This window comes from Grampus griseus (assembly GCF_964374135.1).
Source record: "Grampus griseus genome assembly, chromosome: 5".
In the NCBI taxonomy this organism is placed as follows: Eukaryota; Metazoa; Chordata; class Mammalia; order Artiodactyla; family Delphinidae; genus Grampus; species Grampus griseus.
In genome coordinates this window covers 47756845-47771577 of record NC_138998.1, presented here as the reverse complement: position 1 = coordinate 47771577, position 14733 = coordinate 47756845, and the positions used below count along the sequence as shown (strand labels likewise).

The window sequence follows — 14733 nt, the reverse complement described above, 5'->3', positions numbered from 1 at the left end:
TACTGAACAAATGGACAAAGAACTGAAATACTGCTAAAACAAAGAGTAAAAGGAAACTACTACATACAAGTAGGAACTAAATATTTACTTTCAGACAGAATGGATATTTAAAATGTTATGGAAATGCTAGAGCATGATTCAGCAATAAATCCTATTCTGTAGATCAGACAGATATGTCACAGCTTTATAATACAGTTAAGTACAATTGTTCCTTATTTGTGGATTCTGTATTTGTAAATTTGCCTGTTGTTTAAAACTTCTGTGGTGCTTTCACAATCATGCATAGAGGTGAAAAATTTGACTTGCCCAATGCATATGTTCCCAGTTGAGGGTGACAAGTTGACATGCTGTGTCCTTGGTTCAGCTCTCTTAAACAAGCATCGTTTGCTCTATTTAGTGCATTGTTTTTAGCATTTTTGTGCTTTTTTACTGGTGATTTTACTGTTTAAAATGGTCCCCAAATGTAGTGCTGAAATGCTGTCTAGTGTTCCTAAGTACTAGAAGGCTGTAATAGACCATATGGAGAAAGCACGTGTGTTAGATAAGCTTGGGTCGGGCATGAAGTTATGGTGCTGTTGACCATGAGTTCAATGTTACTTAACTCAACAAAACAGAAAGACACCTAAAACAAATTTATGTATTGATTAGCTGGTGAAAATGTGGCCAGAAGCTCACACAATAACCCCAGTATTTCCCCTAGGAGCAATGATTCAGTATTTGTTAATTCCGTGTTGGTGGTGACTTTACAGAACCTGACTACACGAATAATGATGATCAACTGTACTTATTGTTTTCCAATTCCTCATAAAGATTCAAAAAAGAAAATTCAATTTATAAAAGATACAAGATGATTTTTCTATAGTTAGCAGCTAATTGGTACTCATAATGTAAAACCAGAAGGGGGAAAACATTAAAACCCATCACCACTGCGTAATTTTAATGTGACATATTAAAATTTATTACTTTTTGATAGTATTTGGCTAAATCCAAATTATTTCAATTAAAGTCATCTAGAAGGCCATATAGTTTGAAAATTAAAGAAATCAGTGGGAGGGGAAAGGAGAAACAACCTATTTAATACATTGACTTTACAATCACAAATGCATTATTATTATTATCTGGACTCAGTTCATTAATTCAATCCTGCTTATTAGTTAAGTCAATTTATACCCACTCCACAATAAATCCTACATTATCCAAAAGCTTCATGCTTCTATTTACAGTAGCATAGCAAACTTGAAGTTTTTTTTTTTAAATCACGATTCCAATGACTAATGTAAACAATTTTCCATGCTCTGGCATAAGAATATTTAATGTTAGTCAACAAAGACAGCCATCTATTATTCTGAGAAATGTAACAGTGGCAGTCTTTTGATTTTCTGTTTAAAGTATACAACCTTGAATAGTAAAAGAGCTGAAATTTCTAACTTGCTTTCTAACCATAGTAAGAATGACATTTTCCCCCAGGGACCACCAAATATTTATAAAAATTTGTACTAACATTCTTTAAGAATCCACACATATCAATAAGAAGCTGACTTTCCTGCCATGCTCCAAATGTCTTAAAGGTTAGACACAGTACATATATTATAAAGAGCTTAAGGATAAATATTGAGTGCCTGGGCATTATCACAACAGTAAAGGTTAAATCATTTTTATTTCTGAAAGACACTTTTGGTACCATTATCATATCCCAAAATAGGTATTAATGCTACTGGTGATTAAGAAGCTCAGAAGTTATAATTATGCATCCCTTTTAGGGAAATAAAGCAGAAGAGCTCTGAAAATGTGAGGGGAAAACACCCAGGCACTTAAATCAATGAACATTGGCTAGGAGGAAACTTAAACTGATTGACTGCATCCTTGATAGAGTTGCATTAACATCCAACAGCCACATTTCTGTCCACTTAACAAGGAATACTATAAAGAAGCAAACAAGCCATGTTTAACAAAGTGTGTCAGTATACAGAAAGTGTACTTTTTCACAATTAGAAAAATTTAACACCTTTAGTCTAACACTTAGGTGGGAAACTGCCTAAGAAAAATGAAGACCTATACACACCACCTATTTCAACTACAAAGCAAAATGCTCTCACTGTGACTGAAGGAAAATAATTTAATATTCATTATCATTTTATAAGAGTATAACTCCAGGGAATGATTATGCTCATAAGTAAACACATGATTTTTCCTAAAGATTTTTTTTGTAACTAAGGTTTGCAAGACATGAAATCAAACTGCGAAACTAGTTTAAAGCAATTAGAGTCCAATGGTTCTCTTATGTTTGCTTTTATGTTCTTTATTTTAAATTGATATTTTAGAACAGTAAATTATCTTTCATAGCAGTCCTCCTGGTCTGATAATACAGCACCCCATTTCTGAATGTAGAGATTTAAGATAAATCAAAATGAACATTAAGGCGTACAAACAGCTACTTTAAGTCTGCTCTTATTTAATAAGGATCGTTTTAATTCATATTCAAATACATGGAATGTTGGCACAAAACTGAAGCTGCTGCAGAAAGATCACAGATGTTTTGTGGGTTACTGAAACTTCCGTTTCTCTAAAAACATATGCTTAAATGGTCTTAATTTTACAAATTTAAGTTCTGAGAAAATGTCTAAATAAGAAGTCAATTAAAATAAAATGTTTATTTGTAAATTATGTACAGAATACATTTTACTTTACGACAAGGAAATGGGAAGAAGAGTCATCACCTTCCAGCCAATGCTTCTTGCTTCCTCTGTTGGAGATGACCACCTTACTCTGAATCAGTCGTACAAATCAGTTTGGATTTCCTAAGTTGGAAAAGGAGAATTTGTAGTTAAACTAAGTGTTGCTGCATTATTACTAGTTGGCTTGTTTCCACAAAATGCTTTTGAACCTTGCTAACTCAGAATCTTGGAAATTTTCTGGTATAATTTTATAATCAACAAAAGCTAAACTATCAAGAACAATAATTTAAGCATTTCACCTTAAAGAAACTGTGAAATGGCTACAGAACTATGCATAATCTGAAATGTTGGTGTTTGTTTTTATCCCTTTTAGTTATTTTGATTAGTCTAACAGTAAAAAGCCATACAACTATCAAAAAATGTCATTAATGTAAATGTCACTGTGGAAAGTGCACCTTTGATAACTATCAAAATAAATGAGACCTAAATTTTACTGTAAAATTATCAAATAGATAAAACTTACAAATGGCTTTAGACTGTACCAATAATAGTATTACATGAAATGAGGGGCTGAATATAACTGCTTGGATGACAAATCCACTTCAGTAAATGGATTTAAAGAATGCTACAAATGTCACGTGTACATTATGATGATCAGCCAACCTAGAAAATCCAACCTCTTGCACTTATTTAGTCCCCAAATTAGTCAGATTATGATTTTTCATGTGAAGATTTAGTTGTTTCTCCATCATTGTCTTCTTCTTCCTCCTCTTCACAATCCCCATCTGTTTGCTGTTCCAGTTCCTCTTTTGTGATCATTTCAAAATCATTCCCATTTCCACTACTGTGTTGGGATCGGTCATCTTCTCGCCTGTCACTGTCTGTGTCTGAATGCCGTTCTCCACCTGAGCCTTCTGTTCCATGATTTCCTGGTCCTACTTTTCCTTCCTCATCTTCCTTTTTCTCACTGTCTGACTTTTCCTCACTGTCGGACTTCTGCTGCTTTTTGGTTTCAGACTTCTCATCTTTCTTTAAGTCTGCTTTTGGTCCTTTATATTCATGTGTGTACAGAGGCCTGAAGGAGTCAATGAAGCCCACGTCAGCAGTCAGATTTGGCAAGAACCAAAAATGGTGCCTTCCTCCAGTTATGAGCCAAATGATGAGAAATAGAATGCAACGAGCTGTGGGAGAAAAATTTCTCTAATTGAATAATTCAAGCATTGACTCAGAAAGCACAGAATATTTGTTAATGCAGAAGTGGGAAAACATTCAGAGTTTTATTATTTGCATATTACATGCACCTTAAGTATAAACAATTAAATCCTAGTTTAGCAGCTATCAACAGTATTCTAGGCACAGAGCATTCTTCTCTGAACTTGAGGGCATAACGCTACAATGCCATTAAAAAATTGCTTTTATAATTTTTTAATTCGGGTGCTGTTTCATGGATATACTTATGGTTTATGCACTTTGCTATGTTATAGTTCAATAAGCACAGCTGCCAGTTGGACCCTGAAGTACATGAGATCATGGTAGAAGAAAAAGGAAATAAATGCAGGATGAAGGATACCTTAAGCAGCCTTAAAAAGGAGAAAGCAGGGCTGCACCATGACTTCCCTAGACCCCAGACACTTTTGCCTTTGTAAGGCAATTCCTTCATTAAAAATTATTAAAAATTCTGCTTTTCCGACCATACTGGTACAAATACAAATATAATCCTGCACAGGTTCACTATGATATATGTGTATATATTATTACTTTTGATTTTAAAAGAAATGAAAATGAAACAATTTCCGTGGGCCCCTAAATGTATCTTGAGTTCAAGGCATGTGCCTACCCTGCCTAAAGGATAAGTCTTATAAGAAAAAATACTTTTGAACAATAAGATAATGTCTTACCAGAAGTTACGAGTTTCTTAAATAAGTATATAATTTCTGTTTATTTTAAGGACCAACCTTCTCCCAATATTAGGAAACATACAATGCTAATGAAAGCCAGATGGCTTCAACAAATAGGTTTGAAGTTACTCTTTTAGAGCAATATATGACAAAACTGTGGTTTAGATAATGGAAGAAATTGAGAATTTTAAAGTTTATAGTAATGAGCTATCACAAACACAAACCCCAATATTTCATATAGTTTTCTCTTAATTTACCAAACATATTGAAGAGCTGAGTGAGTGATTTGCCTGGTTTTTCTTTTTTTTTTTTAAGGTCATGATTATGTGAATGTTATGGACTAATCAATTATGACAGGTTTTTGGTTTTATTTTACTTTTTGTTTTCTTTACTGATAATTATATCATTGTTTTCAAATAAGACCTGAGAAAAGCTCATCTATGTTTCTTCCATTACATTGCTTTGGACAAATAAAATGGTTATAGCTGCCCTGACTTTTATAAAGCAGTAATTTCTATTTTCACAAAAGAACATAAATATTCTGAAAGACTGTGTGTGTATACATCAGTATCTTTTGTGGTACAAACAGAAAAGGCAAATATGCTTTGAAATTATGGAATAATCAGTGAATAAACCCCACTGAAAAAAATAATGAACATCTCTTAAGGAGGCTGCATATTTTTCCCTCCAAATAGAATTATGATGTTATGATAGGCTTTGAAGGGTTGTTAAGACAGACAGTTCATAATATGAAATCTTGCCTCAAATCCAAGAAAGAGCAATATCGAAATGGCAAATAAAATCCAAATTCTAATGCCATATATAAACTGGGTATAGCAGAATTCTAACATTTTTTACAGTTTTTCTCTATGTGGCAGTAGATTATTATCAGGGGCAAAAGGAGAGGAATCATGCGAAAACCGCTGTGATATGTATTGTCATACCACTTCTATACTAAAAGTGACATATTTAGAAAATCGGCAAAGATCTTATTTTAAATGGCAATACTAAGAATATGTATTCAAAGTAGCACCAAATATAATTTTGACCAATATATAATACTTCATGAGATAATATTAAAAAAATCTCCAATTTATAAGTGGGGTACAGATCAAAACCATTTGAAAGTATATTTGGAATTTTCCAAGAGAAACAACATTTTCTAAGAGAAGCAATGAAAACGTTGGGTTTATTTTCTGATTTGATTCACAAGACTACTTAATGCACAATGCTACTTAAATCCATACTGTATTTAAAATGAAAAATTATAGAAAACATTACTGAAGAAACAATACTTTAAAAAGCAAAACAAGATAATAACCATAAATTATTTCAAATATTGGTTTAAATAAAAGATAACCAAGTGGGTTATTTCTATTCAGTGGAGTTAAACCTTTGCTGAAAAATTTCAAAGAGCTTCTAAATTTTCAGAGATTTGGGAACCAGAAGACACCAACTTGATTAGTATATCTAATGGCAGATAAAAGTTTATGGCTTCTAATTCTTGATGCAGGTAGTACACTACCACGAATTACCTGCTTCACACTCTTAGATATTATTTCTTGGCCTACAAGTGTGCTGTTACATGCAAAAACTTCAAGGGCTATTTTCAAGGTGACTAAGCTAGAGGAAGGAAAAACTGAAAGGTGGATGAAAAAGGCCTCACACACAGTCAGAGATCCCAGAAAAAAATGGAGGCCCATAAACAAGATGAACTGAATGAAAATACTCAATGAATTCCTAGGTCCATGGCTGGTGGCGCCAACTCAGGACACTTTGATGTCCAGGGTGAAGGGATGTGCAGAGGGAAACTGCTTAGGGCTATAGCAGTAATGCTTTATAAACATAAGAATCTATTACATTACATATCACAGAATCTCAGAGTAACACACACCCTCCTCAGATAATCTTGGCCAAATCATGTCCTCTAAAAACAGATATTAAATCATTAATGTGGATATTTAAAAACATTTCTATAAAGAAGTACTCCCATATGTTCTGGTGGAAAAGCTTATTTGTCATTTGAGGAAAATAATCAGAACTTAGTACCATATACCAACATAAGCTCTCGATGGTTCAAAGAATTATATATAAGGTTAAAAAAAAATCACTAAAGAGCTTTAGACAAGCATAAAAAAATTCCTATTTCTTTCCCAAAATGAAAAACTAAATTAGACCAGTTTACCCTATACAGGAAAATCTTCAAAGACTAGAATTTTAAGCAAAATAATACTTGTTTTTTCTCATAGTAACATGTTCATTGTAAAAAATACAGACAAGTGTAAAGAAGAACATTAAAATCATTCAAAACTACCACCACCATTTATATTTAGGCATACTTCCTTTTTTTTTTTTTTTTTTGTGGTACGTGGGCCTCTCACTGTTGTGGCCTCTCCCGTTGCGGAGCACAGGCTCTGGACGCGCAGCATCAGTGGCCATAGCTCACGGGCCCAGCCGCTCCGCGGCATGTGGGATCTTCCCGGACCGGGGCACGAACCCGTGTCCCCTGCATCGGCAGGCGGACTCTCAACCACTGCGCCACCAGGGAAGCCCTAGGCATACTTCCTTATAGTCAAACCCTCCTTGGCACTATTTCCATTTCAAACAGAACAAAAAAAATTTTTTTAAGTTCCTAATTATATAAGCAAAAAATACCACATTATCCTAATTTTATCATTTGATAACTAGTGATGAGTATTTTTCATATATTTATTAATCAATTGTTTTGAATTTCCTCTTTCGAATTGGGTTATTTTTATATTGTTATTTTAGCCATGAAAGACCCCAATCATCCAGAAACATAAAATAACATTATTTACATTTTCTTGTTGATTTTTAAACAGCATTCTACAACCTGTTAATGCATCAAGAATTTACCTTGGTACATGGTACAAACTGATTTTTACTAAAAATGGCATATCAATTGTTTACAATCATTTATTGTATAAAATGTAAATGTTTAAAATAAGTTTCACTTGCCTTAAGTAAAAAAAAGTGTTTACTGAAAATATTATGCCTAATAAATGATCAACCACTGTAAAAATATTGAAGTCCTTGTGGTAGTTAAATCTTAAAGCATAACTATTTGCAGACTGAGACATATTAAACCCTTTCAACACAACAGACCAAATCTAATCAAGCACATATACTACTTCAAGCCTGAGTCAGTTTTGGGATATGACCCAAAAAGTAGGCCCATATATTTCTTGATTCACTTACATTAATTTTGCTGTTAAACTTTACTGAAGCTCCAGATTATAGTCCAAACTGCTCAATATCTACCTCTTACCGAGGTCAGTCTTATCAATAACAATACTTACCAACAGCAAGGAGAAGAATGCTGGCTACAAAACAGCCTGCACCCACACTGAGGTAATAAACACCTACTCTCATTTCTGCTGGCCAAAGAGGGAAGAGGGTGGCTGCTATCACTGCAATCACTGGAACAAGAAATGAAAAAGTTACATACATAACCTTTAGATTAAAATTTTAAATGGCTTAGTTGCCATAACAGTGAATATACTCCTAGGGGGAGAAATAAAACAAAACCATATTGAAACATACAAAATTGCCATTTTTATAGGTAAAAAATGGTGGATTATCAACCATTTCATAGTTTAACTACTATTTTTAAATTAGATTAGGATTTTTCTAGTATAAATTATATATAATTAGAAAAAAGTATTGTCTAAAAATGTGAGACTGTTAGCTCCTTAAATGATCAACTGCTGCTGCTGTTAACTTTTTGACTATAAGATATCTGTCTATCAAATAGGGAAGCTTAAAGAAACAGCAACCAAACAACAGAACTAACCAAAAATGATTCCAAAGATCCCTCCCTGGAGATTGGTTCTGGGGTGAAGCTCTGACATCTACCAAATGAAAAGCTCACCAGGAAATTCTGATACAGATCATTTTTGGTAGTTAGGGAAGCTGTATACAAGCATCTCCAGTTTTTTTCTAAGTACAGTGGAACCACATGGAACAATCAAAAGAAAGATCTGGTTTTTAGGTATTTATAGCAAAAGAGATCAGGATTCAAATTCAAATTCTAGCTATTTCATTTATAAGCTAAGGATTGGATTTATTATTTTGAATGGGCTCCTATGATCATATTGATCAAACTTGCTTAACTGCTATTTTTTTCTACTTGTTAAATCATTCCCTCCCTCTACTCCTATACCCGCCCCACTAAATTTACAGGAATAACACATACCTATGGTAACAAAAGAAGCAAAAAAACCCAAAACAAACAAACAAAAAACCCAAAACAGTAAAAGAAGAAACAATAAAAAACAAACCAAAAGGTATAATGTGAAGTCTTCATCCAATTCTTGGTCCATTCCCCAGAGGTTAATTACTATGATTTATTTGTATTCCCAGAAACTGCCTATATACAATTAAAACTAGCTACACAGAATTTTTTTTTTTTTCACAAAAATGAGCTTATAACACTCTTACTCTTTTACAGTGTTCATTTAATCTATTCTAGATATCTTTTCGTGAGTACTAATAAGAATTAGTCTTATCTAATTCTTTAAAAGCTGCATGATATTCTGGCACACAGTTGCACTGAAATTTATTTCACCATCCTCCTACTGAGGGACCTGATCTGTTTCCAGTTTTATCCTATTACAGACAAGAGGGCAACAAATACCAATGTACATGTACATGTGTGCAACTGTGATTACAGCACAGGATAAATTCCTTGAAGTGTAACTATTAGGTCAAAGGGTAAAGGCATTTAAAACTTGAAAGATGTTTGCAGATGACATGATACTATACAGAGAATCCTAAAAATGTCACCAGAAAACTACTAGAGCTAATCAATGAATTTGGTAAAGTAGCAGGATACAAAATTAATGCACAGAAATCTCTTGCTTTCCTATATACTAATGATGAAAAATCTGAAAGAGAAATTAAGGAAACACTCCCATTTACCAGTGTAACAAAAAGCATAAAATACCTAGGAATAAACCTACCTAGGGAGACAAAGGACCTGTATGCAGAAAACTATAAGACACTGATGAAAGAAGTTAAAGATGATACCAACAGATAGAGAGATATACCATGTTCTTGGATTGGAAGAATCAATATTGTGAAAATGACTATACTACCCAAAGCAATCTACAGATTCAATGCAATCAAATTACCAATGGCATTTTTTATGGAATTAGAACAAAAAATCTTAAAATTTGTATGGAGACACAAAAGACCCCGAATAGCCAAAGTAGTCTTGAGGGAAAAAAAACGGAGCTGGAGGAATCAGACTCCCTGACTTCAAACTATACTACAAAGCTACAGTAATCAACACAATATGGTACTGGCACAAAAGCAGAAACATAGATCAATGGAACAAGATAGAAAGCCCAGAGATAAACCCACACACCTATGGTCAACTAATCTATGACAAGGATATACAATGGAGAAAAGACAGTTTCTTCAATAAGTGGTGCTGGGAAAACTGGACAGCTACATGTAAAAGAATGAAATTAGAACACTCCCTAACACCATACACAAAAATAAACTCAAAATGGATTCGAGACCTAAATGTAAGACCGGACATTATAAAACTCTTAGAGGAAAACATAGAAGAACACTCTTGGACACAAATCACAGCAAGATCTTTTTTGATCCACCTCCTACTAGAGCAATGGAAATAAAAACAAAAATAAACAAATGGGACCTAATGAAACTTCAAAGCTTTTGCACAGCAAAGGAAACCATAAGCAAGACGAAAAGACAACCCTCAGAATGGGAGAAAATATTTGCAAATGAATCAACGGACAAAGGATTAACCTCCAAACTATAATAAACAGCTCATGCAGCTCAATATTAAAGAAACAAACAACCCAATCCAAAAATGGGCAGAAGACCTAAATAGACGTTTCTCCAAAGAAGACATACAGATGGCCAAGAAGCACATGAAAAGCTGCTCAACATCAGTAATTGTTAGAAAAACACAAATCAAAACTACAATGAGGTATCACCTCACACCAGTTAGGATGGCCATCATCAGAAAATCTACAAACAACAAATGCGGGAGAGGGTGTGGAGAAAAGGGAACCCTCTTGCACTGTTGGCTGGGAACATAAACTGATACAGCCACTATGGAGAACAGCTGCAGGTTCCTTAAAAAACTAAAAACAGAATTACCATATGATCCAGCAATCCCACTACTGGGCATATACCCAGAGAAAACCATAATTCAAAAAGACACATGCACCCCAATGTTCACTGCAGCACTATTTACAATAGCCAGGTCATGGAAGCAACCTAATGCCCACTGACAGACGAATGGATATAGAAGTTGTGGCACATGTATACAATGGAATATTAGCCATAAAAAGGAACGAAATTGAGTCATTTGTTGAGATGTGGATGGATCTAGAGACTGTCATACAGAGTGAAGTAAGTCAGAAAGAGAAAAACAAATATCGTATATTAACTCATGTACATGGAACCTAGAAAAATGGTACAGATGAACCGGTTTGCAGGGCAGAAATTGAGACACAGATGTAGAGAACAAATGTATGGACACCAAGGGGGGAAAGCCGCGGGGGGGTGGGGATGGTGGTGTGCTGAATTGGGCAATTGGGATTGACATGTATACACTGATGTGTATAAAACTGATGACTAGTAACCTGCTGTATAAAAAAATAAATAAAATTTAAAAATTAAAAATAAAAACTTGAAAGATATTTGCTAATGGCCCTCCTAAATATAGTCTGAGGGATTTGGATTAGAATAAAGTGTCAATGTATATTTCTGAATAGATACTTTGTGCAACTATATTAGGAACAGCCATGACATAAATTCCTAGAAGTAGAATAGTTGAGTCCATGTGTATACATTTAAAATTTGGAAGATATTGCCAAACTGCCCTCCATAAAAAATAAAATAACGGACATATCATCAATTATTGGAGAGTATTGGTTTTTCTTAAGTGTTGGACCTTCACTAAGAGTAGGTACTATTAAACTTTGTAATTCTCTTGATAATCACTGTTACTTTAATTCGTATTTAATATGAGTGTGATTAAGTATCACTCACAATTATTGGTCACTGTATTTCTTTCTTTTTTAAAATAAATTTATTTATTTATTTATATTTTATTTTTGGCTGCGTAGGGTCTTCGTTGCTGCATGCGGGCTTTCTCTAGTTGTGGTGAGCAGGGGCTACTCTTCGTTGCGGTGCGTGGGCTTCTCATTGCGGTGGCTTCTCTTGTTGTGGAGCATAGGTTTTAGGCGTGTGGGCTCAGTAGTTGTGGCTCACAGGCTCCAGAGAACAGGCTCAGCAGTTGTGGCACACAGGCTTAGTTGCTCTGTAGCATGTGGGATCTTCCCAGACCAGAGCTCGAACCCATGTTCCCTGCACTGGCAGGCGGATTCTTAACCACTGCGCCACCAGGGAAGTCCAGTCACGGTATTTCTTTATCTGTGAGTTACCTTTACCATTTTTCTAGCAGGTTGCTAATCTCTTAAAGATGTAGTGCAAATATTCTCCTCAGTTTATCATTTATCTTCTGGCTTTATTTAAAATGTACTTTAAAAAAATAACTATTTTATGTTAAATATTTTCTTTCTGGCTTCTGCGTTGTTTATATCCCTTTCTAAATTTTAGAGATTGTACTTACCAAGGATTAATCCCATGACAAATGTTTTAAAGTGAACTGGGTCATAGATCCACACAAATACCTAGAAGAATCAAGAAACCTCAGTGCTTAAAGTTCTAAGGTTACATTAGAACAGTTACTTCCAACCTCTTAACATATAAGAACTACTTTTAAAGGTAAACAAATTCCAAAGACTATTCCTTTAGTAGCAGTGTTTCTTTTGGTATCCATTCAGTTAGAAAATTATTTTAAAAACTATAAATTACGTAACACAGTTAAGTACATTTCTACGTACTTGCATGCTTTTAACAGTTTACTCCTGTGTGCAAACAATTACTTAACCTAATTACCAGCAATTGTACAGCCTTTTTGCCCCTAATGTAATGATGTATACTGGCATTGAGTAGAGTAGAACCAACCCGTCTAAGAGCACAGTTATGATAGATTCCAGTCAGGCCCTATTAAAGATCCAGCAGCTCTCAATTCCACCCAACTCATGAGAAGCAAAGAACCATTATTAAAGATCTTGCTCAGTGAACATAAAGATTCTATGACTCCCTGCAATAAGTTCATTGCCAGCTCCCCACGGAGGGTCTGTAGCTGCAAAGCTGGGAACCACTGCTTTTAAAGCTTACTTTAGAAAACAGAAATTTACTTCATTTAGAATAATCAGAACTCTGTTCATCATCCATAAAACTCTTAGTTTTATCTCTCAGTTTCTATAAATAACAGTACTCTTCCATTTCCTGGTTCTATTTTTTTTTTTTTTTTTTTTTTTGCAGTACGCGGGCCTCTCACTGTTGTGGCCTCTCCCATTGCAGAGCACAGGCTCCGGACGCGCAGGCTCAGCGGCCATGGCTCACGGGCCTAGCCGCCCCGCAGCATGTGGGATCTTCCTGGACCGGGGCACGAACCCGTGTCCCCTGCATCGGCAGGCGGACTCTCAACCACTGCGCCACCAGGGAAACCCTCCTGGTTCTATTTTGACTAGCGGTCTTGGTTACTGCTTTTTGATTTGCTTCTTTTTCTAACATTTCTCTTTTTTAATGCTGCACATTTATCCTGGAAATCGGATCCACAGACATCACTTCTGCCATTTAGCATTCTAAAGAAACAAGTTTTTAAAGATGTTTCCCATCTTCAAAAGTTTCAAAGCCTGCTTCTTTCTACAGAATAAAATCTTAGCCTTTTTGGGAATGCAAGCACCCATGCTTTTGCTCAGGAAAAAGCTTCCTTTGTCTAACAGACCTATAACTCCTTTGCAGTGTACCTGGCAATCTACCAGTCATCCTTCAAGGCTCAGGTCAAGTGTCCAGAATCTCCAGACGCTTCTTATCCTCTCTTGATTAAATTACCTATCCCTAATTGGTATTCTCCCATCATAATACTCACCATGCTGTAATATAGTACAGGCATGGACTATATTATACTGTAGTATATAATATATACAGTGTACCTCAGAGGTATTTCCAGTTCAGCTCCAGATCACCGCAATAATGCATTTTTTGGGGTTTCCCAGTGCATGTAAAAGTTATGTTTACACTATACTATAGTCTATTAAGTGTGCAATAGTATTAAGTCTAAGAAAACAATGTACATACCCTAAGTAAAAAATAATTTATTGCTAAAAAATGTTAACCATCACCTGAGCCTTTGGTGAGTCTTAATTTTTTTGCTGGAGGAGGGTTTGAAATATTGTGAAAAATACCAAAATGGGACAGACACAAAGTGATCAAATGCTGTTGGAAAAACGGAGTTGATAGACTTAATGCAGGGTTGCTGTAAACCTTCAATTTGCTGAAAACAAAAAAACAAACAAAAAACTTTATCTCTGAAGCACAATAAACAGAAGTACAATAAAATGAGGTATGCCCATACCATGTTTAAACGCTTGTATGCTTGCTAGACTATAAGAGCTTCCAAGAAGATAATTTTATCCTATTTATCATGTTATTCCCAACACCTATAAAAACGACTTCGCATATAGCCAATGCCTGATGTTTAACTGAAGGTATTTGCGCTTTCACATTAAGAAAGACCTGTGGTCTTCTATTACATTGGTTCTTAAGCAGGGGTTCACCAGAATCACCCAGGGATACATTATACAAAACACACACACACATCCATATACACACTCACTTACTATAGATTCCACCCTAGAGATCCTCATGCAAGTATGCCTGGAATGAGCCTAGTGCACATGTTTTGTGAAAAGCCTTCCCAGATATTCAAGCTCATAGCTCCAGGAACCACTGCTTTCTATTTATACTACTTTTGTATTAGGTATAGCAAGAAATTCACAACAACTCAATGGCCAGTATATAAGTAAATGTTTTTGTATTGGTTAAATGACTAAATTAAGTGGTCTTCATGGAAGGCTACAACCATAAAAATAAGCCACTAAATTATATAAATAAAAATGATCTCCTTGAGTAAAGCATCAAGTAATATTGAAAATTTTAGACCCTGATAGTCGTGTGTCTAACTATAAGAGGCAGAAACCTGTAGGTGTCCCTCCTTAACCATTGTACTTTTTTTCCTTTGA

General features: G+C 34.9%; 1 protein-coding gene across 2 annotated transcripts in view; it reads right to left on the bottom strand.

Moving 5' to 3' along the window:
• Positions 1-931: 931 nt before the first annotated feature.
• SEC62 (SEC62 homolog, preprotein translocation factor) overlaps positions 932-14733 on the bottom strand; it is a 30977-nt gene continuing 17175 nt past the window's right edge. The window contains exons 6-9 of one of the 2 annotated variants that reach the window (XM_082655494.1): positions 12210-12270; positions 7894-8013; positions 3353-3856; positions 932-2798 (exon numbers count right to left, since the gene is read on the bottom strand). In XM_082655494.1, coding sequence (XP_082511620.1) covers positions 3387-3856; positions 7894-8013; positions 12210-12270 — 651 coding nt within the window. In that variant the 3' untranslated portion in view covers positions 932-2798; positions 3353-3386. Of the gene's footprint in view, positions 3857-7893; positions 8014-12209; positions 12271-14733 lie in introns of both variants that reach the window. The other variant, XM_082655493.1, reaches the window with a different exon arrangement.